General features: G+C 40.6%; 13 protein-coding genes and 2 non-coding genes across 15 annotated transcripts in view; 8 read left to right on the top strand and 7 right to left on the bottom strand.

Moving 5' to 3' along the window:
• Nucleotides 1-168: 168 nt before the first annotated feature.
• CTR9 (Ctr9p) lies at nt 169-3,348 on the top strand (the record flags this gene model as incomplete). The annotated part of the gene is made up of 1 exon (XM_003678519.1): nt 169-3,348. The coding sequence occupies one exon, from the start codon at nt 169-171 to the stop codon at nt 3,346-3,348; it is 3,180 nt and encodes a 1,059-aa protein (XP_003678567.1).
• Nucleotides 3,349-3,378: 30 nt separating this feature from the next.
• PSF3 (DNA replication protein PSF3) lies at nt 3,379-3,951 on the bottom strand (the record flags this gene model as incomplete). The annotated part of the gene is made up of 1 exon (XM_003678518.1): nt 3,379-3,951. The coding sequence occupies one exon, from the start codon at nt 3,949-3,951 to the stop codon at nt 3,379-3,381; it is 573 nt and encodes a 190-aa protein (XP_003678566.1).
• A 210-nt stretch (nt 3,952-4,161) lies between these two features.
• On the top strand, nt 4,162-4,863 carry PEX11 (Pex11p; the record flags this gene model as incomplete). The annotated part of the gene is made up of 1 exon (XM_003678517.1): nt 4,162-4,863. One exon carries the CDS (start codon nt 4,162-4,164, stop codon nt 4,861-4,863), a length of 702 nt encoding a protein of 233 aa, XP_003678565.1.
• Nucleotides 4,864-4,991: 128 nt separating this feature from the next.
• On the top strand, nt 4,992-6,686 carry SPT20 (Spt20p; the record flags this gene model as incomplete). Its single annotated transcript, XM_003678516.1, has 1 exon — nt 4,992-6,686. One exon carries the CDS (start codon nt 4,992-4,994, stop codon nt 6,684-6,686), a length of 1,695 nt encoding a protein of 564 aa, XP_003678564.1.
• A 46-nt stretch (nt 6,687-6,732) lies between these two features.
• On the bottom strand, nt 6,733-7,344 carry DCP1 (Dcp1p; the record flags this gene model as incomplete). The annotated part of the gene is made up of 1 exon (XM_003678515.1): nt 6,733-7,344. The coding sequence occupies one exon, from the start codon at nt 7,342-7,344 to the stop codon at nt 6,733-6,735; it is 612 nt and encodes a 203-aa protein (XP_003678563.1).
• An 829-nt stretch (nt 7,345-8,173) lies between these two features.
• On the top strand, nt 8,174-9,226 carry TDEL0A00190 (uncharacterized protein; the record flags this gene model as incomplete). Its single annotated transcript, XM_003678514.1, has 1 exon — nt 8,174-9,226. The coding sequence occupies one exon, from the start codon at nt 8,174-8,176 to the stop codon at nt 9,224-9,226; it is 1,053 nt and encodes a 350-aa protein (XP_003678562.1).
• A 687-nt stretch (nt 9,227-9,913) lies between these two features.
• PHR1 (deoxyribodipyrimidine photo-lyase PHR1) lies at nt 9,914-11,608 on the bottom strand (the record flags this gene model as incomplete). Its single annotated transcript, XM_003678513.1, has 1 exon — nt 9,914-11,608. The coding sequence occupies one exon, from the start codon at nt 11,606-11,608 to the stop codon at nt 9,914-9,916; it is 1,695 nt and encodes a 564-aa protein (XP_003678561.1).
• A 604-nt stretch (nt 11,609-12,212) lies between these two features.
• Nucleotides 12,213-14,219, top strand: TOK1 (Tok1p; the record flags this gene model as incomplete). Its single annotated transcript, XM_003678512.1, has 1 exon — nt 12,213-14,219. One exon carries the CDS (start codon nt 12,213-12,215, stop codon nt 14,217-14,219), a length of 2,007 nt encoding a protein of 668 aa, XP_003678560.1.
• A 513-nt stretch (nt 14,220-14,732) lies between these two features.
• On the top strand, nt 14,733-15,761 carry GRE2 (methylglyoxal reductase (NADPH-dependent) GRE2; the record flags this gene model as incomplete). The annotated part of the gene is made up of 1 exon (XM_003678511.1): nt 14,733-15,761. The coding sequence occupies one exon, from the start codon at nt 14,733-14,735 to the stop codon at nt 15,759-15,761; it is 1,029 nt and encodes a 342-aa protein (XP_003678559.1).
• A 555-nt stretch (nt 15,762-16,316) lies between these two features.
• Nucleotides 16,317-18,017, bottom strand: HXT11 (hexose transporter HXT11; the record flags this gene model as incomplete). The annotated part of the gene is made up of 1 exon (XM_003678510.1): nt 16,317-18,017. The coding sequence occupies one exon, from the start codon at nt 18,015-18,017 to the stop codon at nt 16,317-16,319; it is 1,701 nt and encodes a 566-aa protein (XP_003678558.1).
• A 480-nt stretch (nt 18,018-18,497) lies between these two features.
• On the bottom strand, nt 18,498-19,715 carry TDEL0A00140 (zinc-binding alcohol dehydrogenase family protein; the record flags this gene model as incomplete). The annotated part of the gene is made up of 1 exon (XM_003678509.1): nt 18,498-19,715. One exon carries the CDS (start codon nt 19,713-19,715, stop codon nt 18,498-18,500), a length of 1,218 nt encoding a protein of 405 aa, XP_003678557.1.
• A 470-nt stretch (nt 19,716-20,185) lies between these two features.
• On the top strand, nt 20,186-21,724 carry TDEL0A00130 (uncharacterized protein; the record flags this gene model as incomplete). Its single annotated transcript, XM_003678508.1, has 1 exon — nt 20,186-21,724. One exon carries the CDS (start codon nt 20,186-20,188, stop codon nt 21,722-21,724), a length of 1,539 nt encoding a protein of 512 aa, XP_003678556.1.
• A 554-nt stretch (nt 21,725-22,278) lies between these two features.
• TDEL0A00120 (uncharacterized protein) lies at nt 22,279-23,886 on the top strand (the record flags this gene model as incomplete). The annotated part of the gene is made up of 1 exon (XM_003678507.1): nt 22,279-23,886. One exon carries the CDS (start codon nt 22,279-22,281, stop codon nt 23,884-23,886), a length of 1,608 nt encoding a protein of 535 aa, XP_003678555.1.
• A 426-nt stretch (nt 23,887-24,312) lies between these two features.
• TDEL0Atrna4K lies at nt 24,313-24,385 on the bottom strand. The gene has a single exon. It is a non-coding gene; the product is annotated as a tRNA-Lys (tRNA).
• A 763-nt stretch (nt 24,386-25,148) lies between these two features.
• TDEL0Atrna5Y overlaps nt 25,149-25,182 on the bottom strand; it is a 105-nt gene continuing 71 nt past the window's right edge. The window contains exon 2 of the tRNA in view: nt 25,149-25,182. This exon is cut by the window's right edge and continues 5 nt beyond it. This is a non-coding gene — a tRNA (tRNA-Tyr).

The raw sequence follows: 25,182 nt of genomic DNA, 5'->3' as shown, positions 1-25,182 counted from the left end.
CCACTGCCTTTAGGCTCATCTCATCTCATTTTAGCTGAAATTTTTCATTTTCTTACCCGGGCTCTTTTTGAAATTTTGCCCAGTAAAAAGATAATACTACTTTAAAGTAGGCCAACTGACAGTTAAATAAAGGCTTTTGGTCAATAGCTCGTCAATTGTGGGTTCACTATGACGGACGCAGTGAAATCTGGCGCCTATCCCTCGATGGAATGGCCTTCCTCACTCGACATCCCTTTAAAAGCGTCCGAAGAAGTGGTTAGCATCGATCTTGAGACAGACTTACCAGACGATCCTGCAGATTTGAAGACTTTGCTGGTAGAAGAAGGGTCTGATAAGGAACACTGGTTGACAATTGCTATTGCTTATTGTAATCATGGTAAAACAGCCGAAGGTATTAGACTTATTGAGATGGCTTTGGAATCCTTTGGGACTACTGAAAACGCTGCTTTACATACCTTTTTGACTTGGGGTCATCTCAAGATGGCCAAAGAACATCCATATGATGCTGAAGTGAAAGAACGCGAGCTTGTAGAAGCAGAAGTACACCTGAAAAGTGCCATTGGGTTCGATCCGACTTGGGTTGGGAATATGTTGGCCACAATCGATTTATATTACCAAAGAGGCCATTATGATAGAGCTCTTGAAACCTGCGAACTGTTTGTTAAGAGCATATACGCAGAAGATAGCCGAAACGGTAAGACATCGAAACAAAACGCATTCTTCTTGTTTTTGAGAGCTAAGTTATTGTATCAGAAGAAAAATTATGCTGCAAGCTTAAGATCATTCCAAGAACTGCTGGTAATAAATCCAGTGATTCAACCAGATCCTCGTATTGGGATCGGCCTTTGTTTTTGGCAATTAAAGGATTATAAGATTGCAATTGCCTCCTGGAAAAGAGCCCATGAATTGAATCCTAACAATCAAAGCGCGGCGATTTTAGTGCTACTAGGTGATTTCCATGAATCTTTGGTTACTTCTGAAAATGACACAGTTTTCCAAGAAACTTATTCGAAAGTTTTACAAAACCTTAACGGGCTTTTCAGCGAAGATAGAGAGAATCCAGTCCTTTTGACGCTGCTAGAAGTTTACTTTTATCTCAAAGGTGATTACAATAAGGTGATTGACATTTATGAGTCAAAGATAAAGGGAATTTCCACCACGGTTACAAGCACGGTTTTATCTGAATCTTTGTTCTGGTGTGGAAGAGCTTATTATGCTCTTGAAGACTATCGTAAAGCTTTCACAATGTTCCAGCAAAGTCTTAAGCAAAACGAAGATAACATGCTGGCAAAATTCGGTGTCGGTCAAACTCAAGTCAAAAATAAACTAGTTGAAGAGAGTATTCTCACTTTCGAAAATTTGTACAAAAACCTCGAGAATATTCAAGAGCTAAATTATATCCTTGGTTTGTTATACGCTGCCAAATGCTTTGACAAGCAAAGTACTAAGGTCTTGTCCAGAAATGAGGCATTGGCCCTTAATGAAAAGGCAGTTCAATTTCTGGAGAAATATGTCAAATTGACATCATCTAAAAAAAATCAGGTCGTTGTCCCTAGGGCTTACTTGACCCTCTCGGAGTTGTATGAGGATCAGAATAATTACAAACAATCATTGGAGTACTTATCAAAAGCTTACGAACAGTTTAAAGCTCTAGGATCAAAGAACATTCCTCTTGAGCTGCTAAATAACTTGGGTTGTTTCCATTTCATTAACGGAGACTTAACCAAAGCCCATGAGTTCTTCGAAGACGCCAAGGCAAGAGTCGAGCAAAGTTCTGGGCTCACAATAGAGTATAATGTCGCTAGGACTCTTGAGTCTGTTGACAAATCTGAGTCCGAGAATATTTACAGCGGGATACTCTCGAGTCATCCAGGCTATATCGACGCCAGAATGAGAAGTCTCTTACTGCGGTTTGTGCAAGATGAGGCGGATATATCCGCCATCGAAAATGCTGTCACCAAGTTTTATAAAGAAAACGATTCTAATCTCGAGGTACGTTCATTTTACAGTTGGTTTCTGAAAAAAGGCAAGAAAGAAAAGAGGAACGACAGTCTGGAAACCGCACACAACAAGGAAACTTTGACCAAGTACGACTCGCACGATTTATATGCGCTTATCTCCCTGGGGAATCTTTACTCTGTTATAGGCAGAGGCGAGAGAAAATCATCAAAACCAAAGGAGCAGGAAAATGCCAAGCAGTCGTTTTTGAAAGCTGTGCAGTTATTTCAAAAAGTCTTGCAGATAGATCCTTATAACGTTTTCGCAGCACAAGGGATTGCTATCGTTTTTGCTGAGAATAAACGTATGGGACCAGCTTTAGAGATCTTCAGGAAACTTCGCGACTCTCTTGATAATGAGGATGTTTACTGTAATATAGCTCACTGCCTGTTGGAGATGCATGAGAACGCTAAAGCAGTTGAGACCTACGAATACACCTTGAAGAGATTCAGCAACGCGCAAAATAGGTCGAGACTATTGAACCTACTCGGCAAGGCCTGGTATTCGAGAGGAGTGCGGGAAAAGTCATATGAGTTTTTCCAAAAAGCTTTAAAAAATGCAGAGATGGCATTGAAATGCGAAGAGGATAATAAATCCTCCGAAAGAACCATTGCAAGCTTTCAATATAATGTCGCATTGCTACATTTCCAAATTGCTGAGACCTTGAGAAGAGCCACATTCAAGCAACGTAAAGTGGTATATATCACGGATGCGATTAGCGGTTTACAAAGTGGATTGGACATCCTAAAAGAATTGCAAAAATCAAAGAATTTCAACATTATACCTGAGGAAGAGTTAGAGCAACGTATCCAACTGGGTGAGACTACAATGAAGAGTGCTTTGGAACGTATTGCTAAAGAGCAAGAAGAGTTTGAGTTGGAGCAAAGTAACAAGTTGGATGAAGCACGTAAGATTCTAGAAGAGAACGAGATCGAGAGGCAGGAAAAGCAAAAGAAAGAGGAAGAGATTCGCCAGATGAAACTGGAGAAACAAAAGGAAGAGTACAGAAAATTACAGGATGAAGCTCAAAGACTGATACAGGAGCGTGAGAGTATGATCACTGCGGAGGACGAGAAGGATGAACTAAGCGAGAATGAAGCCGAGAATGGTGAAGATGGTAAGAAGACAAAGAAGAAGAGAAAGGCAAAGAAACCGGCAGGTGAAAAGAAGAGAAGACGTAAGGACGAGCCTGCGGAACCGCCGAAGAAGGAAGAAGAGGACGACGAAGAAGATGCCAATGTGCAATCTGGTCGCAGAAACAAGAAAAACGCCCTATCGAACGAATTCATCGACGATAGCGACGAGGAAGAAGCCGTGCCAAGCGGCGAAGATGAAAACGACTTATTTTGATGTAATTAGTTGTGTAATATATTAAAGAGCCTACGTCTGGATGATCCATTTCTTCGTGCGTTTATAAGAGTCATGAGCAAGCCTATAAAGTTGCTTCTCAGACTCATCCATCGTAATCAAGAAAGGAGAACCTATCAGGGAAGATTGTGCCTCTACACCCGCTGCCTGTACAGCTACACTACTCGCGTGCCCATTCATTTCCAATGACCTTTCCAAGACCATCTCGCTTACCACACCAGCCAATTCCTCATCTCCAAACAACGTGATCCACTTCACCGCCAGCGAATAAAAGTGTGCGTTTATAGTATGCAAATCCAAGTCACTTGCTCCAGCTTTAATCGCGTTCACCACTTTTGGTGAGAACATCTCGGGTCTCAAAAGCTCTACAAATGGCAACGCCTCTTCGTCTTCTTGTCCTTCCTCATCGCCACCAACAATAGCCAAGATCCTAGCCAACCATAACGGCAGATCCAGTCTGCAGTTCTTCTCGATCGGTTTCCCAGGATTCCCCTCCAAGTAGCCCAAACCGGGCAAAAAATACTGAAATTTGCACGGAAACTCCACACTATCAGCTAGCACATCATCAATGTCGTAGTAGCCCATCCTATACCGCTCAATTGCTCTCTGAACCACGTTCAAACTACCAGTATTCCCAAGCTCATCGCTTATTGAAACTTTCTGAGTTCCTTCAACCCGACTTGTTCGAAAAATTAAAAGACACCCCCGGATGTTATAAATCTCAGCCATATATAAAGAGGTCGAATAAACATTATAAGTAGTTCCTGCCCAATACTAAGAACAAGCAAGTGCGATATGGTGTGTGATACGGTTGTTTATCACCCGTCGGTGTCGAGACTGATCAGGTTTTTGGATTCTACTGCTGGTCGGGAGAAAGTCTTACGTTTGTTGCAGTACCTTTCACGGTTTCTAGCGTTTCAGCAGTCTTCTGTGCTGGCCAAGTATTTACAGGGTCAATTTACAGTAGTGAGAAAGATCTTGCGGTTCTTAAAACCGCTAAATCATTTACAAGCTGCTTCGAAATTTTACGATAATAAATTGTCCGGGGATGCTCTCGTCAGGTTGTGCAATGTCATCAAGAATTTAGCTTATGCAGGTTATTTGACCTTCGATCAGGTCAATTTGTTGCGTATGTTACGTGTGGTGCCAGTGACTGATTTCACAGGGAAGAAAGCTCCATTATGGAGCAATTGGTGTTGGTTTTTCGGTCTTTTGAGTGGTTTAGTGATGGACTTGCGTAAGATCCAGCTTTCCCAGACGAAAATTGTTGCGCTGGTCTCTGAGGAGGGCAAGGGTGAGAAGTTTGAACAAGATAAATTACTTGCCAAGTCCTATGAAGAAAGATCGACAGCTACTAGAAGATTGTTATGGGATTCAATTGATTCTTTCATTGTTTTGAACAATTTGAACTTCCTACACAACCAGGAGGGCTACATTGCACTGGCAGGTGTAGCTACGTCGTTACTGGGATTACAGGACCTGTGGAAAGCAGCTTAGAGTTTATAGTTCTATATCTTTAATCATCAATAACGGATATCAGTTACAAGAACGTACTATGACTACTATGACTACTAACAACTAAAGCAAGAGAAACGACGTAGAGCTAGAACTTTGAGTGGTTTGTCATGAGCAGTTCTCTTTATGGCAATGGTGATGCCAATAACTCGTTTGGGATTCCAGTGAACGCGGGCAACGTAGGCTCACCAGGAGCACCAGTTAATGCACAACAATTGCAGCAGCAGCGAAATTCCAAACAACGTATGCTTCTCCAGCAGAGGGCTTTGCAACAGCAGAAACATCAGCAGGCTATGCAGAACTATGAATCTCAGTTCTACCAATTGTTAATGACTTTGAACAAAAAACCAAAGCGAATTTATAATTTCGTTGAAGATACCGATCAGACTTTGAAGAAATACGAGCAGTATAGACCCAGTTTTGAGTTTCATATTTATGAGAATAATTATAAGATCAGTGCTCCCGCAAATACGCGACTGCAACAGCAGCAAAAGGCGCCCGAATTGACTAGTGATGGATTGATCCTTAACAAAAACAATGCCGTGCTAAAGAATTTCTTAGAGTATGTTGCCAGGGGAAAGATCCCAGAGTCTATTACTGAGGTACTCCGAGATTGTAATATCCAATTTTATGAAGGAAACCTTATTCTTCAAGTTTATGATCATACAAACACCGTTGATGTAGTGTCGAATGATCAAAATGTACAATCGCCACAGCCTAGAAATGGCTCTTTGCCAACAAAACAGCAGGATTCTGATGTCAATACTGTAGAATCACAATCATCATCTGATACCACAGACCCGAAGAAAATTAGGTCAACGACTTTCAAGAGGCCCAGGGTATATCGTACTCTTCTCAAGCCAAATGACTTGACCCACTATTACGATATGATGTCGTACGCGGATCATACTAGATTCTCCGATAGCATATACCAACAATTGGAATCCGAAATCTTATCGCTCACAAAGCGCAATCTAATGCTTGATGTACCTCTGAATCCGTATGAACATAGAAATATACTAGAACCAGAATCGTTTGCCAGTCCTCATTATGACAACAAATCTAACTCCTTTGTACATAAGCATCGAAAGGAGTGCAAGGAACCTGGTACAAAAGGAGCTGTCGGTCACATTGAAGAGCATGAAGAATTACCGCAGAATAGTTCTAATTACGAGCAAATGATGCTGATTATGAGCGAGCGTACCACGACCTCTACTAATGCGACTTTCGCAGCCTCACTAACTAAGAACGCCATGCAGGCAGAAGCTTCACAGTCAAAATTGAATATTGGACGTAATTCTTCCCCCACTTCAGTAAGTGGTAAATCCGGAAGTCGTAACCCATCGACAAGTCGAAATCAAGTGGCAATCGCTGCTGCAGCTGCTGCGGCTGCTGCAGGGTTAACGGTAGGGAATGAAAATAACCAGTTCAGTAGACTAAAATTCATTGAACAATGGAGACTCAACAAAGAAAAACGAAAACAGCAAGCACTGAATAATAATATTGCCCCCAATTCATTCAATAATGTGATATCAATGGCCGCACCTTTAACACCACAACAGCAATTACTGCAGCAGCAGCAAGCGATGGAACGCGCTGATCAACGACAAGGCTACCAAGCGGACCAGGGAGTTGGCCAACAAGCACAAGGTGCTAAGAAGCGCATGAATAGTGAAAAGCCAAAACCAAAGAGACCTCGCAAGACTAAAAAAGCTGATGGTCCTGAAGCACCTCCCAAGAAAAAACGAGTCACTAAGAAGAAAACCACAGATTCATCCCCTGCTGATGCTAATGAAAGTTTCTGATTAAACCAATTGTATTCTCATTTAATTTATATACAATTGAAAAGTATTACGCGAAGGAAGTCTGTGGATCGCTCTCCAAGAGGTATTTGATCAATTCGTAGATATTCTGTCTGTCGGCAACTGTATGTATCCAGATACCATACACCTCATTCTTTAAGTTTTTTATTATCACAAGTTCGTCTTTTACCTCAACTCCCATGCATTCCAATGGGTTATTCAAATTTTCCCTTGCATCAAAGACCTTACGCTTATTCACTACGCTGTTAGGTACAATCCCCATGGAAAAATTGTCAGGATTAATCCTATTCAGTATAATGAGACCGTAGTTGTAGATATCACGACCACTGAGTGTTGCACCACAGGCTGGAATATCCATATTTTGGCTGACTGCAGATGTTACGCTTTGTTCACTGCTATCGGTTGGAGGTGGAAGATCCTTACCACCAGTGACGTCTCTGAGGTATATGGCCAGCACACCTTGGTAATCAAGCTTGGTCCACTCATCCTTACCGAAGTCCCATTTGTAGACTGATGCATGCGGTGTGTGAAACAGCAGTTGTTTGATTTCTGGATCATAACGTCCAATTACATTGAAATTCAGCGCTTTCCTGTAAAACTCCATGGTCATGGCCGATGCCCCATCATTTTCCGTCGTCATTACGAGTTATTGAGTGGTTTATTGGGTTCTTTCTGCTTTTTAACTCAGAGTCTCTGTTGATTGTGAAGACTATCAATTCGAAAAGTGTGATACTTAGAAATGGTAAAGCTACAAGACAGAGAACAAAGGCAAAGCTGGTCGCTCGTACGCCAGATTGTAAACCATACTGTTACCAGTGCTGGTATTGGTGATCATTATGTGTTCCGGGCCAAAAGTAGCTTGATTTGGCCCACTTGGTTATAAGTTACACACTGCAAGTAAAGACAGTCTACAATTAATATGACATACAAATAAGAGTAAAATACCGAGCAAGAATGAATCCAACTGGTCCATGCTCACAAACCAGTCCCATTAGAATTGGAAAGGGAGTTTTCATTCCTCGGAAATACACTCTCGCCATACATTATTATTCGAGACATCAATCCCTATAGAATTAATCAAAGACTCGTGAATTAATTTTAACTTATGTTCGAATAACATTCATTTGCATAGTCCTGAAACCTGTAATTTACGAAGAACCGGGGCTTGACTTAAAATCTTTCCTTAAACTCACAGTTGCCGATTAATGTGATGGCGACTGACGTTGAGCAGTCAACTGACGATCCTCTGATCGTCTGCTGATTGTGAGCTCGAGCTTGGGTGTGTATTCTCCTATTTTGACACTTTTCATAATTATATCCGAGGCGGAGATAATAACCAGGAGAATAAGGATTGGCCTGTGGAGTGAAGTTGAAAGATATATAAAAGGTGAAATTTAACTTTCAGGCACATATTGTAGCCATTGAGATTTGATAGAAGCTCAATAGTACAGTCAGATTACAAATCCATAATGTCTACAGTTTTGAACGTCGGTATCGTTGGTACAGGTATTTTTGCCAGAGACAGACATCTTCCCTCTTACCAGGAGATGCCCTCTGAATTTAAAGTTGTTGCAGCTTTCAATAGAACCAAGAGCAAGGCATTGGATTTTGCGAAAGTTGCTGGAGTGTCGGAGGATAAGGTTTATGATGATTTAGATGGTATATTGAATGATAAAGATGTCTCTTATGTCGATGCTCTATTGCCGGCGCAATTCAATTTAGCTACTGCTCAGAAAGCTATTGCTGCTGGTAAGCCAATCCTAATGGAAAAGCCTATTGCTGCTACTATGGAACAAGCTCGTGGACTTGTGAAGCTTTCCGATTCTACCGATTTGCCAATCGGTATTGCTGAGAACTGGTTGTATCTCAGTGTCATTGACATTGCAAAGAAACACCTTGCTAGAATTGGACCAATTGTTGGCTTTACACATAATTCCACTGGTCCATTTGTTACGCAAAATAAGTACCTGGCTACTACCTGGAGAAAAACTCCCGAGCACATTGGTGGGTTCCTGTCGGATGGTGGTGTTCATCAATTGGCTCTTGTAACAGATCTAGTCGGTAACTTTGATACTGTCTCTGCCCAAACTAAGCAAGTTCGTAAAGAATCTGGTACTGATGACATTGTTTTCTCCACTGTCAAGATTGTTGACAGCGATGTCATTGGTACTTTCACCTACGGTTCTGCATTTGGCGCCACAGATAAGTCGGTTTACTTGAAAATCTATGGATTGAACGGTTCCGTTTTAATCCAGCTATCTGACAGGAAGAAACCATACGTGAGGGTTCAAGTCGGTGGTTCTGCAGAGACTGCTGGAAAAGAAGAGATTTATCCCGTTGAGGCTGAGGACTCATTTGGTGTTAACGAGGAGTTCAAGAGCTTTCACGAAGCAGTTTCCAACAAGGACAAGTCTTTATACAAGGGTAGTCCAAGAGTTGCCTTCCATCACCTTGCCTGCGTGGCCGCTTTTTTGGAATCTTCTTCTAAGAGCGGTGACAATGTCAAAGTTGAAAGAATATAATAAGTTAGAGACGAGAATATATATGAAACCTTTGAATTGTAAATACGTCAGAAACAGTGCTGTTATAAATTTGAACAGCATTCTTTAAGACATTGGCATTCGTTTATGTTCGGTAGTTTTTTGATAGGTAAACCTTTTGCAGTATTTCACGCTAAAATCTTATGCCAAAGCAAGTAACTCATTTGGATGGGGTTGACATAGAAGCTCAGTAGTTTGTTATTCGTTAAGATCATAGTAACTACCATGCTTATGGAGTGACAAGCGGCGGATAATGACCCGCTAACTTCCAACCATAGTCGACTATCTTAGTGGATTTATCCTTGATCTTGCTTTTAATAATCCCAAAGGAAAGCACTTTATAACAGCCAAGCGTGAGCTTCCCTTACATTTTGAGAATAAGCGAAGACGTGACAGTTCTCTATGGAATCATTCAGTATGCGCTCTTGATCGAGATATCAAGTCTTTCTTCGATATGGGTTCATATCGAGGGTAGGTTAAAACCATACGTCAAGGAAGAGAGGGATAACAACTATTAGAACACTCGCATAGCTAAGAAATAGCGCTGAAGTCTTTCGGAGTTTATTAGCCACGTATAGCCGCAACTCATCAAATTTCTAAAGAACTGTTTCCTTCAAGGATATCGCAAGGATCAGTAATCGTGATCATTCTCTTGGTCATGTTTGGAACCTAAATAATCTCTCTGTATGCAGCTAGCGCATCTTCACGACTTTTTTTGTAATCAACAATTGCAGACTTATAGCCTTTCCTTGCCAAATGGAAAGTATGAACATCCTTACAGTCTTTCAGCTCAGGCACCCACTTTCTGATGTAATCGCCCTTCGGATCAAATTTCTTACTCTGTAGCTCCATATTGAGAATCCGGAAGTAAGGTTGCGAGTCTATACCAGTACTCGAACAGAAACCCCATCCTCCCACGTTTGATGCTAGATCGAAATCTATTAGATGCTTTCTAAACCATCTCTCACCCCAGCGATAATCTAGAAGTAGGTTTTTGCACATGAACGAAGCCGTTATCATTCTGGCTCGGTTGTTGATGTACCCTGTACAGAGCAATTTCCTCATAATAGCATCCACAATTGGTACTCCAGTTTTACCTTCACACCAACTTATGAAAGCTTCCTTGTCGTCTCTCCAATTCATGTCATTGAGCTCAAAATGGTACGGTATATCCATCGACAGGAAAGGCCAGTTACTAAAAGCGTGTTTGTAGAAATCTCTCCAGGCCACTTCACGAATAAACTCTTGAACAGGTGAATTTTTCCTGACATCTTTCGCAGCTACTGCTCCATTACTTTCTTTGACACTTTCTTTGACAACAACTCTAGTGCTTATGAGCCCTGAGGTGATATAGCAGCTAAGGTGAGAAGAACCCTCATCTGGTAAGTGATCCTTTTTCTCGTAATCATGTACTTTACCTTTTAAAAAATCTGACAATTGTTGGAAAGCAGCCTTTTCAGAAGCTTCTGGTACTTCTGGACCGCCTTCCGGGATGTAGTTTGCAAATTCAGAGGGCAACTCGTAATCCGGGTTCTTAAACTCTACCTTCTGATCACTAATTGGCTTCTCAGGCTCTTCCTTCACAAATCCGGAATCTTTCAAATCTTCCTGCACCTCTGCTATCCATTTTTTATACCAAGGGGTGAATACTGTGTATTGAGTGCCTTTACCAGTGGCCAAAGTGCCCGGATCTATAACACAGGCATCATGAAAGACCTGAAATTTGAATTTAGCGTCACATCTTTCGAATACTTTTACATCACGGTATTGCTCATCGGCTCCGTATTGCAAATTGGCCGTAACCAGAGTAGGTCCTGAATCTTTGGCCAGTTTTAAACACTCACTCTTTAACCATGACGCATATTCACCGGAACTGCACAGCAATGGATCCTCGGGTTGGAAATGCAGCACATGCAGCGGGATAGACATCTTTGATAACCTCTCGCCGAGGTTTCTGACCGCATTTAATTGGAATTTCAATTTCCAACCACTATCCAGATGAGCTCTCCAATCGTGTTCGTTGATGGTAAAAATTGTCAAAAACTGGGCAGGACCCTGTTCTTTATATTTCTTGAACTGTTCGAGTGCTTCTAACAGAGCTCTATTATCATGAACTCTCAAATCACCTCTAAACCAGTGAATAAATGTCTTGATACCGCCGGATTTTTCCTGCTTTGAATTAAGTTGCTTCAAAAGGTCCACTGGCTTCTTTCTACTTTGGTTGTTGAAGTTGTTGGCCTTTTGACAAGTAATCGGGTGCGTATAATACGTTGTATTCAAGTGCATATACTGTTCATAGTCCCCGTGAACTTTTGGTTTCTTGTTACTTTTGACAATGGGACTCCCAACTGGACCTCTCTTCATGATTACTTCTCAATTCTTGTTAAAACTGGCTATGAAAGTCTTTCGCAAGCGAATTGGTGAAAGTTGAGTCTTTTATATCTTTCAATGAGTCGCAACAACGCTCCCTTGCAAAGAAGACTTAGTTTTGCGTCACCGCCTTGCAGGTTTCATGGGATAATCGGTGATTTATGCAAAACAAGTACACAACGCTGCTTCCATTGGCTATCTTAAGTAAAACTTGGACACACGTCTTTGATTGATCAATAATTTACATTAAGACTGGATACAAGCATTTCACCTATATAACATCTGGGTGTTCTCGTTATTTAGCATTACTATTTCAAGAGTATAGACCAGGAATACAATTACATGCCAGTTGACTGGCCAAGTAGTAGTATTGTGGAGTTTACACTCTTAAACCTTGAATAATAATCGAATTTTTATGGATTAGTGGCCTCGCGCATAGAAGCTTCATCAGCAACAGCTGTGTTTGAAGAACTCGCAAATGAAACTAACGCACCTTTTGAACCACTTTAGCGGCTTATACTAAATTGCTAGTATTACATTCATACACTACCGTCGAATTGAAAGTCGCTTTGGCTTGTTTTGCTCTGGACAATGATAAATGGGTTACGCAAGTAAAGGAAATGGCTTTGTATGGGATGTGGCCTTGAAAGAATCGTTATCACTCAATCATGAGCGAGTAAGCATTATTAGATGCAACGCAGGCTCAAAATATTTTATTACCTGGTTTCATATCTCTTGCTATTTTCCGGTGTTTACGGCGTGTTTAGGGCCAATAGCTAATACAATATCCATAGCGTGCGTGGTAGAAAGATGGAGGCTTACTAGGATCTTTGAGAATGGGATACAGACAGGTGTGCACTCATTTAAGGATCCAGTGGGCATCTTTGCTTTCAATGTCATATCATTAGTACTGGGATTCATGTCGAACCTTGTTCTACTGTTGCATTTTAGCGAAAGGTTAAGCTATCTCAAGGCTCAATGTATTTGTATACTTGGTTGGACTACTGCAAGCTTCATGCTCTTAATCGATGTTATAGTCTGTGGTACCCGATACTTTGACGAAAATCACGAAAAATCCATCGGGTTCTGGTATGCAGTTATCACATCAGGACTTTATTTTGGATGTACAATAACTCTTACTACTCATTTCATTGGTTATTTCCTCGGAGTGTATCCCCCAAGGTTCAATTTGATCAAGAACGAGAGAAGTCTAATGGTTTTCACCGTTTCCTTCTCAATTATTCTAATATGGGGAGGGGGGATGTTTTCAAAGCTATTGCACCTTTCATTTGGCAATAGTTTGTATTTCTGCGTTGTTTCGGTATTGACAATAGGTTTAGGTGATATTTTACCCTCATCTGATGCAACTAGAATTCTGATTCTTGTGTACTCCTACCTTGGCGTCATAAACTTGGCTCTCATAGTGGCGATGACAACTGGAATAATAAAAAATGCTGGTTCATCTGTGGTCTTTTTCCATCAAGTTGAAGCTTTTCGAGAGAAGGAGGTAACTCGTTTGAATAACCATGAAGTTACTTATACATCTGAGGAAGCATTTAACAAGATGGTTGAATTCAGGAAGAGAGCACTGTCAAGAAAACGGATACACTCTTTGCTATCTGTTCTATTTGCTTTCATTATTTTCTGGAACCTTGGCAGCTTGGCATTGAAATTTGCAGAGAATTGGTCCTATTTTGATGGAATATATTTTTGTTTTCTATGTTTGATTACTATTGGTTATGGTGACTATGCTCCAGCTTCTGGAGCCGGTAGGGCATTCTTTGTGCTGTGGGCTTTGGGCGCAGTACCGTTGATGAGTGCGATAATTTCAACAGTCGGTGACATTTTGCTCGATCTTTCTGATAGCCTTGATCTGTCGATCGCTAACCGATTCAGGCCTGGACTTCAAGGTATAATGATTTATTGTTCAAGATCCTTTCAAAAGTACGTCTTGAATACTGATGAAATTCTGCCTGAGGACGACACCGATGGAGTTGATAGTGAAGAAAATGAAAGTCATAACTCATCCAGTTCTAGTGATCGTTACCCCAAAGGGGCCACTGAATGCTATTCGGACGTCGGTAATGTCGCGGTACGCGGTCATACAGAATCACCGCCCAAATCAACCAAATTCAAACGAAAAACTCCATGGAACCTTCCACACCAATTCTTCCACAGAAAGGATGACGAGCATTTGCTCGGTCGACTAGAGCTATTTGATGAAATGAGACGGCTAGTGAACGCACTTAGAGAGTTCAGATTTATTACCAGGCAAAGCAAAAATTATTCTCTCAGTTACAAGCAATGGAATGAAGTTAAAAGTTTAAACATTCTCACCCGCGATCCTACTGTTGCCAATGATCCTTCCTTCTGGCTCTCAGACCACAGTCCACTAAGATTTCCAATGGACCAGCCCAAGTTTGTCGTCATTCGCTTACTAACTAGGATGGAGGAACTTTTTAAGAGTTTCTTTGACGATGAAGAAGCTTATCAAATGCACCCGACGAAAGGAGGTTTGACCAATCTGTCTACGAATCATCAAAAAGCAGGCGAGTTGCCTAACAGACGATCGATTGGCCAAAGAGGTCGATCTCTGTCGATCTAGCATTATGTCTATCTTCGTCTGATTTGTAAAACTACATAAACGTTAACTGTAATTAGGGACTCATAGGCCTACTAATGGAAGGGGCTCTTGTAATTGACATCGACAGCATTCTTTTGACTTTCAATAATTGATTGAAAACGATGTCAAGGGCCTCGAATAATATCGATTTTTTATATTTAGTCAGAAATAATATACATCCAAATTCAAGGATGGTCTAAAAAACTCCTTTCAGGAAGAGAAATCAGAATGCAAAAGCTCTTCAGGACATGGCGAGTGGATAACCTGTGAATCTGCGACCACCCAACTTCGCGGCATAACGATATCGGCAAGTTCTAATCCACCTATTTTTCATGTCGCCACATTTTTAGCCTTTGACTGTCAATGTCTTTATTCTTCAACGACAGTAAGATGGGTTGAACACATTGATAGTCGTCCATGCTGCAATTATAAACGGATTGATTAAGATGTAAAGCTTCAGTCACCAATCGAATTCCCTCTAACAAAGACTAAGAAATGTCTACTGTATTGGTGTCAGGTGCAAATGGATTTATCGCACAACATATTATCAATGTGTTGTTGAAGAGAGGATATCTCGTCATTGGGACTTTGCGAAGTGAACAGAAAGCTATGAGCTTATTAAAGCTGTTCAATCACAAGAACCTGAAACTCGAAATTGTATCAGATCTGGCAAAACCTGGTGTATTTGATGAAGTTTTACTAAAATATGGAAAAGATCTCAAATACGTGATCCATACGGCTTCACCCTGTCATTATGAAAGTACCGACTATGAAATTGATATGCTAATTCCAGCAGTGGCTGGGACCCAATCGATCTTGAACTCAATCAAAAAATATGCGCCAAATTCGATTCAACGTGTTGTGTACACTTCGTCTTTTGCGGCCATTTCAAATGTTAAAAATGCATACAATTCGTCTCTTACTCTGAATGAGGAGTCGTGGAATGAAGATTCTTGGTGTGATACATTAGAAGATGCCAAGACTGCGTACTACGGTTCGAAAGTGTTTGCAGAAAAAGCAGCCTGGCGTTTTTGGAAGGATAATCAAAATTCAGTGAATTTTTCACTGACTACAATAAACCCATGTTACGTTTTTGGACCTCAACTTTTTGATGAGTCTGTTTCTTCAACGTTGAATGCTTCCTGTCAACTGATCAACGAAGCAGTTTTCTCCAAAGCCGGAGATGATGTCGACCAGAAGTTTGCTAGTTTGTTCATCGATGTAAGAGACGTGGCGAAAGCCCATGTTTTGGCATTAGAGAAGTCAAATTTGGCGTGCAAGCGATTAATTTTGGCTAATGACAAATTTTCAACTCAAGATATACTTGACAATATAAACAAGAATTTTCCTCAACTAACCGGTAAGATTGCCAAGGGCGTCCCAGCCCATGGTCTGAAAGTCTGTCAGTATATAGCTACTGTCGACAATTCCAAAAGTAAAAACCTTTTGGGCTTTGGGTTCAGGTCTTTTGAAAGCGCAGTCAATGACACCGTTTCGCAGATTTTGAGAGCTAGAACTACTTAAAAAAAGCTGTTGAACGAAAAGCAGAGGGGCTTTTTAAATGTGTTAGCTGCAATCCTCGCAGAATAATCAAGTCTGGTTGAATGCAGTCCTGGTTATTTTTATTAGCTAGCTTGTTTATGATGATGGATCCAACTGTTTGAGCTCCACTCCTTCGGAATGTCTTCGTTATGAGGTGAGACACTGCGCATTGATATCATCTACTCTGACAGTAGAAGGACAATAGAAACTAAAGAAATATCCGAAGGGCTGTGAGTCAGCGCATTTATTTATGGCTCTTTGGGAGCAAGCACTGTCCTTTATTACTCCAAACTTGAGATGCAAACGTAATTGTTACGCTTGAGTTGAGTGGATGAACTTGACACGAGTGCACTTTCAATTCCTCTCGAGGAGCGATTAAGCACTCTGGCCTGTTTTCACTTTATATAGAACTTAAATGATTGCAAGGTATCTCGAAGAAACAATGTTAATGGCAAATGATTTCTGAAAAAATCGAATATTTGAATATTAAGTATACTATCCAGAGTACTAACCAGGCGGAAGAAAATGGCAGCATCATTAGCGCTTCCCAATGAGCCTTCTCAAATTCTTCTGGAAAAATGGACTAACACCTGCTTTGAAAACTTCATCCAGCTGTTCCAACGTGAACCTCTTTGTTTCTGGAATACAGAAATAGGAAAGAGCCCAAACAACAAAGTTGAAAGCCCCATAAAAGTAGAGGCCACCAGAGGTAGTCATTGTGGCATCCATCTTTGGCCAGGTCATACTTAAGCAAAAGTCCAAGATCCAATTTAGACTCATGCAAACAGCACTGTGTGCCATTCTAACTGTAATGGATGGAGTTTCAGCTACCAACGTAAAACTAACCGGACCAATACCAGTTCCATAAAACAGAACGTAAACGTACATGGCAGCCAATCCCAGACCTAAGCGAACTTGGTCATTGGTAATATTGATAACACCTCCTAACCAAAATAAACAGATACCCTCGACTGGAAGTGTGAAGAGAAGCATTTTTCTTCTACCAAATCTATCAATCAGTTGTGTTGAAATAAATGTGGCTAGAAAACAGCCACCACCAATACCAATCGAACCAGCAATAGCTGTGACAGGATCAATACCAGCTCTTGTCAAAATTGTTGTTGTATATGATACCAAAATGTTCACACCACCATATTGCTGGCCTAGGATACCAATCGATGAAACAATAAGGGCAAATCTATTTCTTGGAACGGTGAATAAAGAGGTAAATTGCTCCCATTTTGTGAGCTTAGTCTCAAGTTCAGATTCAAACTTTAAAGACTCGTAAAGAATGTAAAAATCCTTTGCACCAGACAAGGCACAAGATCTCAATTTGATCAAGGAGTCGAAAGATTCTCTTGTTCTTCCTTTACTAATTAACCATCTGGGAGATTCTGGTGGGAAAAAAATCAGAAAACCTGTAATGAGTGGAGGGACTGAAGCAGATCCAATCATTAATCTCCACGATAATGAACCATTAATCTGCACGAACGCTCTGTTGAAAATGGAACCAAGTGCCACGCCAAGGGCGATGAAAGTCTGCCAAAGCATCAGAATCGCACCACGAGAAACTGCTGGTGAACATTCTGCAGTGTAAATTGGCACAGTTGAAGAGTTCAGCCCCATACCGATACCCATAAACAATCTTGCGAAAAGCATAGCTGGAAGGCCATTTGCAAAACCTTGGATCAATGAACCTGCGAAAGCGATGAAGCAACTGATGAGCACAACCCATTTTCTCCCTATGTGACTACTTAGGAAAACTGTCAAAGGTGCACCAAAAACTGCTGCTGCCAAATATGGTGCGGCTACCGTTAAACCTTGAATGTTCGGGTCGGTAATATTAAATTGTTTTTGATATTGTAGTTGGGCGCCTCCCACTGCACTCTCGTCCATACCAAAGTTGATTGCTGCGCATGAGGTACAGATTGCTGCCATAATCATCGAGGGCGACAGAGATAATAGCGGATGAGTAGTTTCTCTCACAATTGCTTTCCTTTCTTCCACGGTATACTCTTCATTTTCAATAATTTCAGGTTTGTTAGCTAACAATGCCCCTCTGATTAGAAGTTCCTCATATTCCTCCAAGCCATATTTTCCAACTATTTCCTTAACCTCTCCCAGGACAACGTCGTCAGGTTGGTAAGTCTGAAAAACGGCTTGAATGCCACTAGATGAAGTAGAGGAAACCTCATCAACAACAACTGCTTTCTCGTCAAGAATTTTGTTATCGGTCATTGCTACGCTTTGCTTGTTCAAGGTAAGAAATTAAATGATTTTTCGACTACATACGGGCTTTTATCTCTTTGCCAAGCTCAATTACTGATGCCAATAAACTTATTGTTCAGTTGTGCCAATTCTGCCAAGCACCTTTTCTCGCTTTATGTGGCGCGTAAAAGCTGGGGCGCGCCAGGGTTCAAGGTTGATGAAGCATCTGCAAAGACGCGGTGTCTTATTGTCGAGACAGAGCATTTATTACTCACCATTAATTAATTAATCATCACCGATCATAGCTACGTGGGTGTAATCAGACCATTTCTATCTTCTGGCTTGAAGTTCGAGAGCGGGACCATCGAGCCGCTGAATCTGGCAGAGTATTTTTGCATGGATAAATATCGATAGTTTTATGACATTCTAGAGAAGCATGTTTTTGAGAAATTGTTCTAGAAACAGTATGTATTTTTAACGATCTTAAATGAGAGTAGCTTAATAGACAACCTACAAACTTACGACAAATTTTTCAGCACTAGCACCTCTTTCTTCTAGTTCCTTCAAACCACTCTTTATACCCTCTCCAAAATTATCCAACGATTTGAATATTTTCAAAGCTGTTATAGGTTTTAATTGTCCAGTTTCAAAGAGTCTGGAGGTATAATTTACAAACCAGGAACCGAATGCAACATCTTCATGAAACCTCTTTATATTAACTGTCTCAATAATGAATTTGGATTTGGAATTTTTTTCAAATAACTCAGTTGCAATCTGAGGTACACCAACGATACATACCAACTTTTTGACATTTTCGTTATTATTTTGTAGTATTTTAGTTAATAATGTAGCTGTTTCTTTGGATATCACATCTATACCAAAATCGATCCCCTCTGGACAATGTGATAAGATATCATCAAGAATTTCTTCTTCGGACTGATGGCGATCTATTATGCAGCTAGCTCCAAGCTCTAGGAGATATTCTTTGTGTTTGCTTGCGGACACGACGACTATTTTTTCGAACATTTTAGATGCCTTTGCCAACTGTATGACGTAGAGACCTACAGACGAACTTCCACCCCATATCACAATGTTTCCCAGCTTTTGATGATCTGCCTGGTCTCTTAGGGACAAATCAACGAGACTGGAAATTGCTGAGCCTGCTGTTACTAAACCCACACCGACCCCCGCAGCAAATTCAAGATCAAATCTCTTGTGTAACCTGCCATTGGGAAGTCTATACTGAGGCAGCTTCCACACAAGCCTAGAATCGAATACTGTATATTCCTGAAAAGTTGAAGTTTCCAGATCCCGGTAAGAGGTACTTGCCAAGAACACTTCAGCTGATATTGGGAACTTTTGTGTATCCACTTTGGACCCCCTTCGAATTACTATTCCACTGGATTCTCTACCATTTATCCATGGAAATGAGTAAATATTGAATCGATATTTTTTCGACTTCCAGTCGACATGGTTCAAGCCAACATATTTATTCTGAACCAGAATTTCGTATTCTTTCAAATGCTGCTTCACAGGTAAATCGGATGCAAAAGCTAAGTCTCTCTCAAATGTAGAGACAACCAACCCTTTTTGAACCTTTGGAATTTTAATTAATGAAATTTCACCTTCAGAAAGTTTTCTGGATTTGAATATACCTGCTGCCTCTATGCTTTTCTGCGAGCCCTCTCCTAGAAGGTAGTAAGAATCTGCGTAACTTCTTTTTAACATTTTTAAAGATCTCAAACCATTCAAATAACGTCCAACACGGTACTACAGCTCAAGATCTTTAATAGAGGGACGTAAATGTTGTAACAGATATATATTTGCCTTGACCGATTTTGTAAGCACAGAGTACATCTCTAGGGCTCAAATAAGAAAGTCATATTCTAGGGAAGCACTGCCAATAATGTTGAACAGTGGGCTGGAATGCACCCGATACAAAAACCAGGTTGATTGCATTCAATTAATAAAGACTTAAAGACTTTTGTTTCTAGGCGCGATGTGGCGCCCCGACGACAAAGTCGCTGTCACTGTGATTTATGTGCATGAGTGGTCTTTAGAATAAGATCCAAGTAGACCTATAAGATATGACCCTGATCAGAGACTTACAATAAAAGAAGTGTAATAATTGGAGGAAACTGCAGCTTTTTGACAGAATTGTAAGTGGCCAATAGTTCCACTAATTTTACTTTAACGCAATGACAGCTGATAATGGCAAGAGAAATTCATCTGAGGGAAACGACGGTACTTTCAAAAGGACAAAAACAGAGCACCATAAAAAAAAGGAACTAATAATTAATGCGTTCTTGATGGGATCTGCCGGTAACCAGACAATTGGTAACTGGAGACATCCTAAGGATAAATCCACTGAGCTTTATCAAAACCCTGAATATTGGACTGATTTGGCCAAACTATTAGAGAGAGGTAAATTCAACACAGTTTTTCTTGCAGACGTACTAGGCCCATACGATGTTTATCAGGGTGGAAAAAACTTTGGACCAGTTGCAAAGACAGGCGCCCAGTGGCCTATTTCAGATCCTAGTTACTTCATTCCATTGATGGCTTATGTGACGTCAAAACTGGCATTCGGTATAACGATCTCAACAATAAGCGAACAGCCCTATCATTTAGCTAGAAGATTGGGAACTTTGGATCTCATCACCAATGGACGTGTTGGCTGGAACATTGTTACTTCTTACTTGGACAGTGCATCTAGGAACTTGCTAAATGGAGAGAATTTACCTGGAAACAAAGAGCGTTATGAGCGAGCAGAGGAATACGTGGACGTTGTCTTAGAATTGTTCCTGAGTTCTTGGCAGGATGGTGCTGTGAAATTGGACAGAGAAAACGGTGTCTTCACTGATCCAAACGGACTAAGACATATTAATCACGTAGGTGCATATTTTAACGTGCCAGGTCCCGCAATTACTCCACCAAGTCAACAAAAACTTCCAGTCATCATACAGGCAGGAACCTCTTCTCGTGGCAAGGAATTGGCTGCGAGAAATGCTGAGATCATTTTCTTGGCATCGCTAACTCCAGAGGATCTAGGAAAATCCATCAGAGATATCAAAAATATTGCAGAGACCAAGTATGGAAGAGATGTTTCAAAAATAAAGTTTATCGCGTTGGTCACAGTTATCCTCGGTGACACCCATGAGGAAGCGGAGAATAAATATTTGGAATATCTGCAATATTCTGATGAAGAAGGTGCAAAGGCAATGTTTTCCGGCTGGACTGGGGTTGACATTGATAAATTTGGAGACGATGAAGTCCTGACAAACGTTGAGCACGTTGCAATTGCCTCTGCAGTGAAAAAATGGCAAAATGCCTACCCAAGAATTGAAAAATGGACCAAAAAGGCCATTGTTCAAGAGATTAAAGTGGGTGGTAGCGGTCCTCTTATTATTGGTACCGCTGAAGAGGTGGCAGATACTATACAGCAGTGGGTTGATATATCAGATATTGATGGTTTTAACTTCGCCTACACTGTTCTACCACAGACGTATGAAGAAATCGTTGATAAGCTTCTTCCTGAGTTGAGGAAGTGGGGCCTCGCAAGAAGAGACTATCCCGATGGCGATGGAACAAGTGAAATTTTGACTTTCAGAGAGCAACTTTTTGGACAGAAAACCGTAGATATTACTCACCCAGCCCACGACTTGAACTGGACAGCTGAAGAATCCAGAAAAGAATTTGAAAACCGTTTGAGAAACATCGAATCTTTAGAAAAATAAATCCTTGCTCGAGATCTTGGAATAGTAGAGACTGTCACAGTATCTCGCGAATGCCTTAGTAGTGGGAATGTTGATGGTACCCAGCTTATTAGATAGAATACGCTATCCCGTTTGTAGTGTTATAGGATATCCACCTACATATTAGAATCTCACTGCGTCAGAGCCCGTGGAACTGTCACGAGTCAATGGCGGTGGAGCCTATCGATGTCGCTACCGATTGCTGATAAAAAAATATCGGATGGTAGTAGCCATTATCATTAAAGCACCTGCAATTATCTGCCGCTAGAAAACAGAGCTTACAGTGAGTCTTGTGGCTACGTCCGCCACACCGAAGTGTGGGGTCTAAGTCAGAAGGACTTCGAAGTTTTTTGAACCTCGCGGACTTGAAAATGAGCATACAAGTAACGAATTTTACTAGTCAAGTGATGAAGGTGGTGATTTTACTATTATTATAATTAGAGCTAATAATGCTATTGAAATATGATGCTTTACTTCTTGAGATATATGGTGGGACCATTTTAAGTTGCACAAAATTTTAGGAAAGTATATGCCCCATGACTCAAGGTGATAAATTTAACATCCAATCTGTAGCTATAATTGGTTCAGGTGCAGCGGGACTAACAACATTATTTGAATTATTGAATACCAAGAAGGAGGGATCAACTGCTCTGAAATATACGAATAATGGCGAATTAGATGTGCCTGCGCTGGAAAATAATGATCCTGCTTTCACTAAATTAGTCGCGTTTGAACAAACATCCAGAGTTGGAGGTATTTGGGCACCAAGTTTTGATTCGCCAGATATTATTCCTCAAGAAGCTTTGGACACTGAAAAGTACAACGATCCCTTTACCTTAAAGCCTAAAACGACTTTACCACAAGAACTTGGGACAGGCGACTATTCGCAGGAAAATCCTCTTTACTTAAAGAATAAGAATGCGGGATTTACTTGGAATAATAGCGGTATTTACAGGCATTTGTATTCTAATGTGCCTAACAGGTATCTGAGAAACTCTTTCATTCCCTATGAAGAGAAACCCCAGCATGAATTTAGCACTGAGAATGTTTTAGACCCTTTGATTACAAACAGTAAAGTCACCAATCGCTTACTTCAATTCGCAGAAAAATTTCACTTGGTTGATCATGTTAGATTGAACTCAGAAGTTGTCGATATTCGTAAAACATCGGATGGAAAGCAGTGGAAAGTTACAGTGAAGAAAACTTCGAAAAATGACCCAAACGCTCAGTGGTACACAGAATATTTTGATGCAGTTATTGTATCTACCGGGCACTACTCGGTACCATATATTCCTCGCATAAAGGGCCTATCATCGTGGAATAAGGAGTTACCTTCCAGTTTGTTCCACTCGAAATCATTCAGAGATCCAAAAATCTTCAAGGACAAAGTGTGTCTCTTTGTGGGAACAGGCTTAAGTGGAATCGACATTTTGCAGTACGCTTTCCCTGTCGCCAAGCAAGTAATTGTTTCAAGATCAGTAGGTAAAGAGGAAATTTACGAGTGGTTGACTAAAGCAGCAAATTCTGATGGTTTAATTGTGAAGCCAAGAATTAAAGAGTTGAAACCATCTAAACAAAGAAAGGTTATTTTCGAAGATGACTCCATAATTTCGGGTGTTGATTATATCATTTTCTCAACCGGATATCATTGGCACTATCCATTTTTGAATACCGAAGATACTGGCGTGTCTATCGTAGGTAAGAACGGCGCTTCACCTGATGGATCATCAATGGTCAAAGGCCTTTATCGAAACACTTTCTCAATCAAAGACCCAACTTTGGCTTTTGTTGGCGTAACCTTGACACCATTTAAATGGCCATCATTTGAGTTGGAGGCAGCTGCAATTGCTGGAACATGGACAAACAACGGGGCTTGGCCCGATAAACAAGATCAAGTTGCTTCTGTGCAGATAAGGGTTGAGCAAACAGGTGAAAGTATCCTGTTTCACTATTATCCTGTAACTCATTTTGCAAAATACATTGAAGAAGTTAGAGAGTTCCTGCCAAAAGGACGAGATGCGACTACGATTTTTGATGCTGATCATATTGACGACATGTATGCTTCGATGGTCGCTGCGGAAAGATTGTTTTATCAATTAAAAAATGGAGAAATACCCATCGAAGATACGGTAGGACAGCCTTGAGATGGATTAAACTATTATATAGAATTGTGCAAATTTTCTCCAGTGACGATATAGTCATTCCGTGAACATAGTTACTATTGTGTTTTTTTTCCAAAATTTATAAAGTGGACAGCCAAGGCATACTTAAACTGGAGCCGGTCCCATACGATCAGTATTGGGAAGTTTATAGTGCAGTTTGACTAAATATTGGTTAGGCCGTTTTGACAAGGGAAGGCCAGAATTTTTTGTATAAAGTCACTCTACGAATTAATCCAATCAATTATGTAGTGATGTTATGCAAGTCCCGATCCTGGAAGTGATTTTGAAAATCCAAATGATATAAATTTGGATTTAGAAGTGACCACAAGCATACCAACCGAAGATGAACCAAAGACCATCATATGCTTTAAAGCATTCATCTATACTAATAGGCGATTGAAAAAATTAAGCCCTGTAGGGGGCTCGAACCCCTAACCTTGTGATTAAGAGTCACACGCGCTACCGATTGCGCCAACAAGGCTTTTTATTTGTTGAAGTTTTGAAAAACTTATTAGGTGATATCAGAAGCAAAAGGTCATACTGGTTAAATTTCACCTATTCCGACGAGCTTTGTCACCGAAGGCAAGTGTTCCTCGTTACCCGAGTGATCTCTTGCTGATAAAACATGTCGCACTGATTATACAGACTTAAAAACTATAAAAATACAGTCTATGGCTACAAATTTTTTTCTCACTCTATTTTGAGCTTGACTTCTTGAGGTATATCCTTTCGCTTATTTCGTTTGACAACCTGAACTCTCAAACTTCTTCTTCTTTTCAACTCTTCGTTTGCCTACTTCTTGACAAGACATTCAAAATTGATACATAAAATGGCATTGCCGATGGATATAAATAATTCGCTAGCTTGGGCTAAATGATTTTGAATTGAAAACAACATGCATACTCTGCATATTGCTCCATTTCTGAATGATATGAATACCTCACATGTACTTAAGTAAGTTCAAATTTAGTGGCTGATATCGACAAACTAGGCCGGCACTACCATGTCTAATGATTTTTGAATAGTGCTCGATTGTTATATATGTTTATATAAGCCTGCGAGATTCAATCCGCTTCGATGTGGCTTGCTCCCAGAGTGGTTATGACCCTGAACGCGAAGGGCCTGGCTTCTTACTCGTCGTATTACTTTGCTCACTTGAGGGCTACATTTATGCTGATAGTGAAGGCAGTAAGTTTCTGTATCCAATTTAGTTTAAATTTTAAATTAGTTGATAAAAAAAAATAACTCCCGGGGGCCGGATTCGAACGCCCGATATCA

This window comes from Torulaspora delbrueckii, chromosome 1 (assembly GCF_000243375.1).
Source record: "Torulaspora delbrueckii CBS 1146 chromosome 1, complete genome".
NCBI classification, from domain to species: Eukaryota; Fungi; Ascomycota; class Saccharomycetes; order Saccharomycetales; family Saccharomycetaceae; genus Torulaspora; species Torulaspora delbrueckii.
Note: the sequence above shows the minus strand (reverse complement) of the source record. Positions and strands in the feature narration are given on the sequence as shown.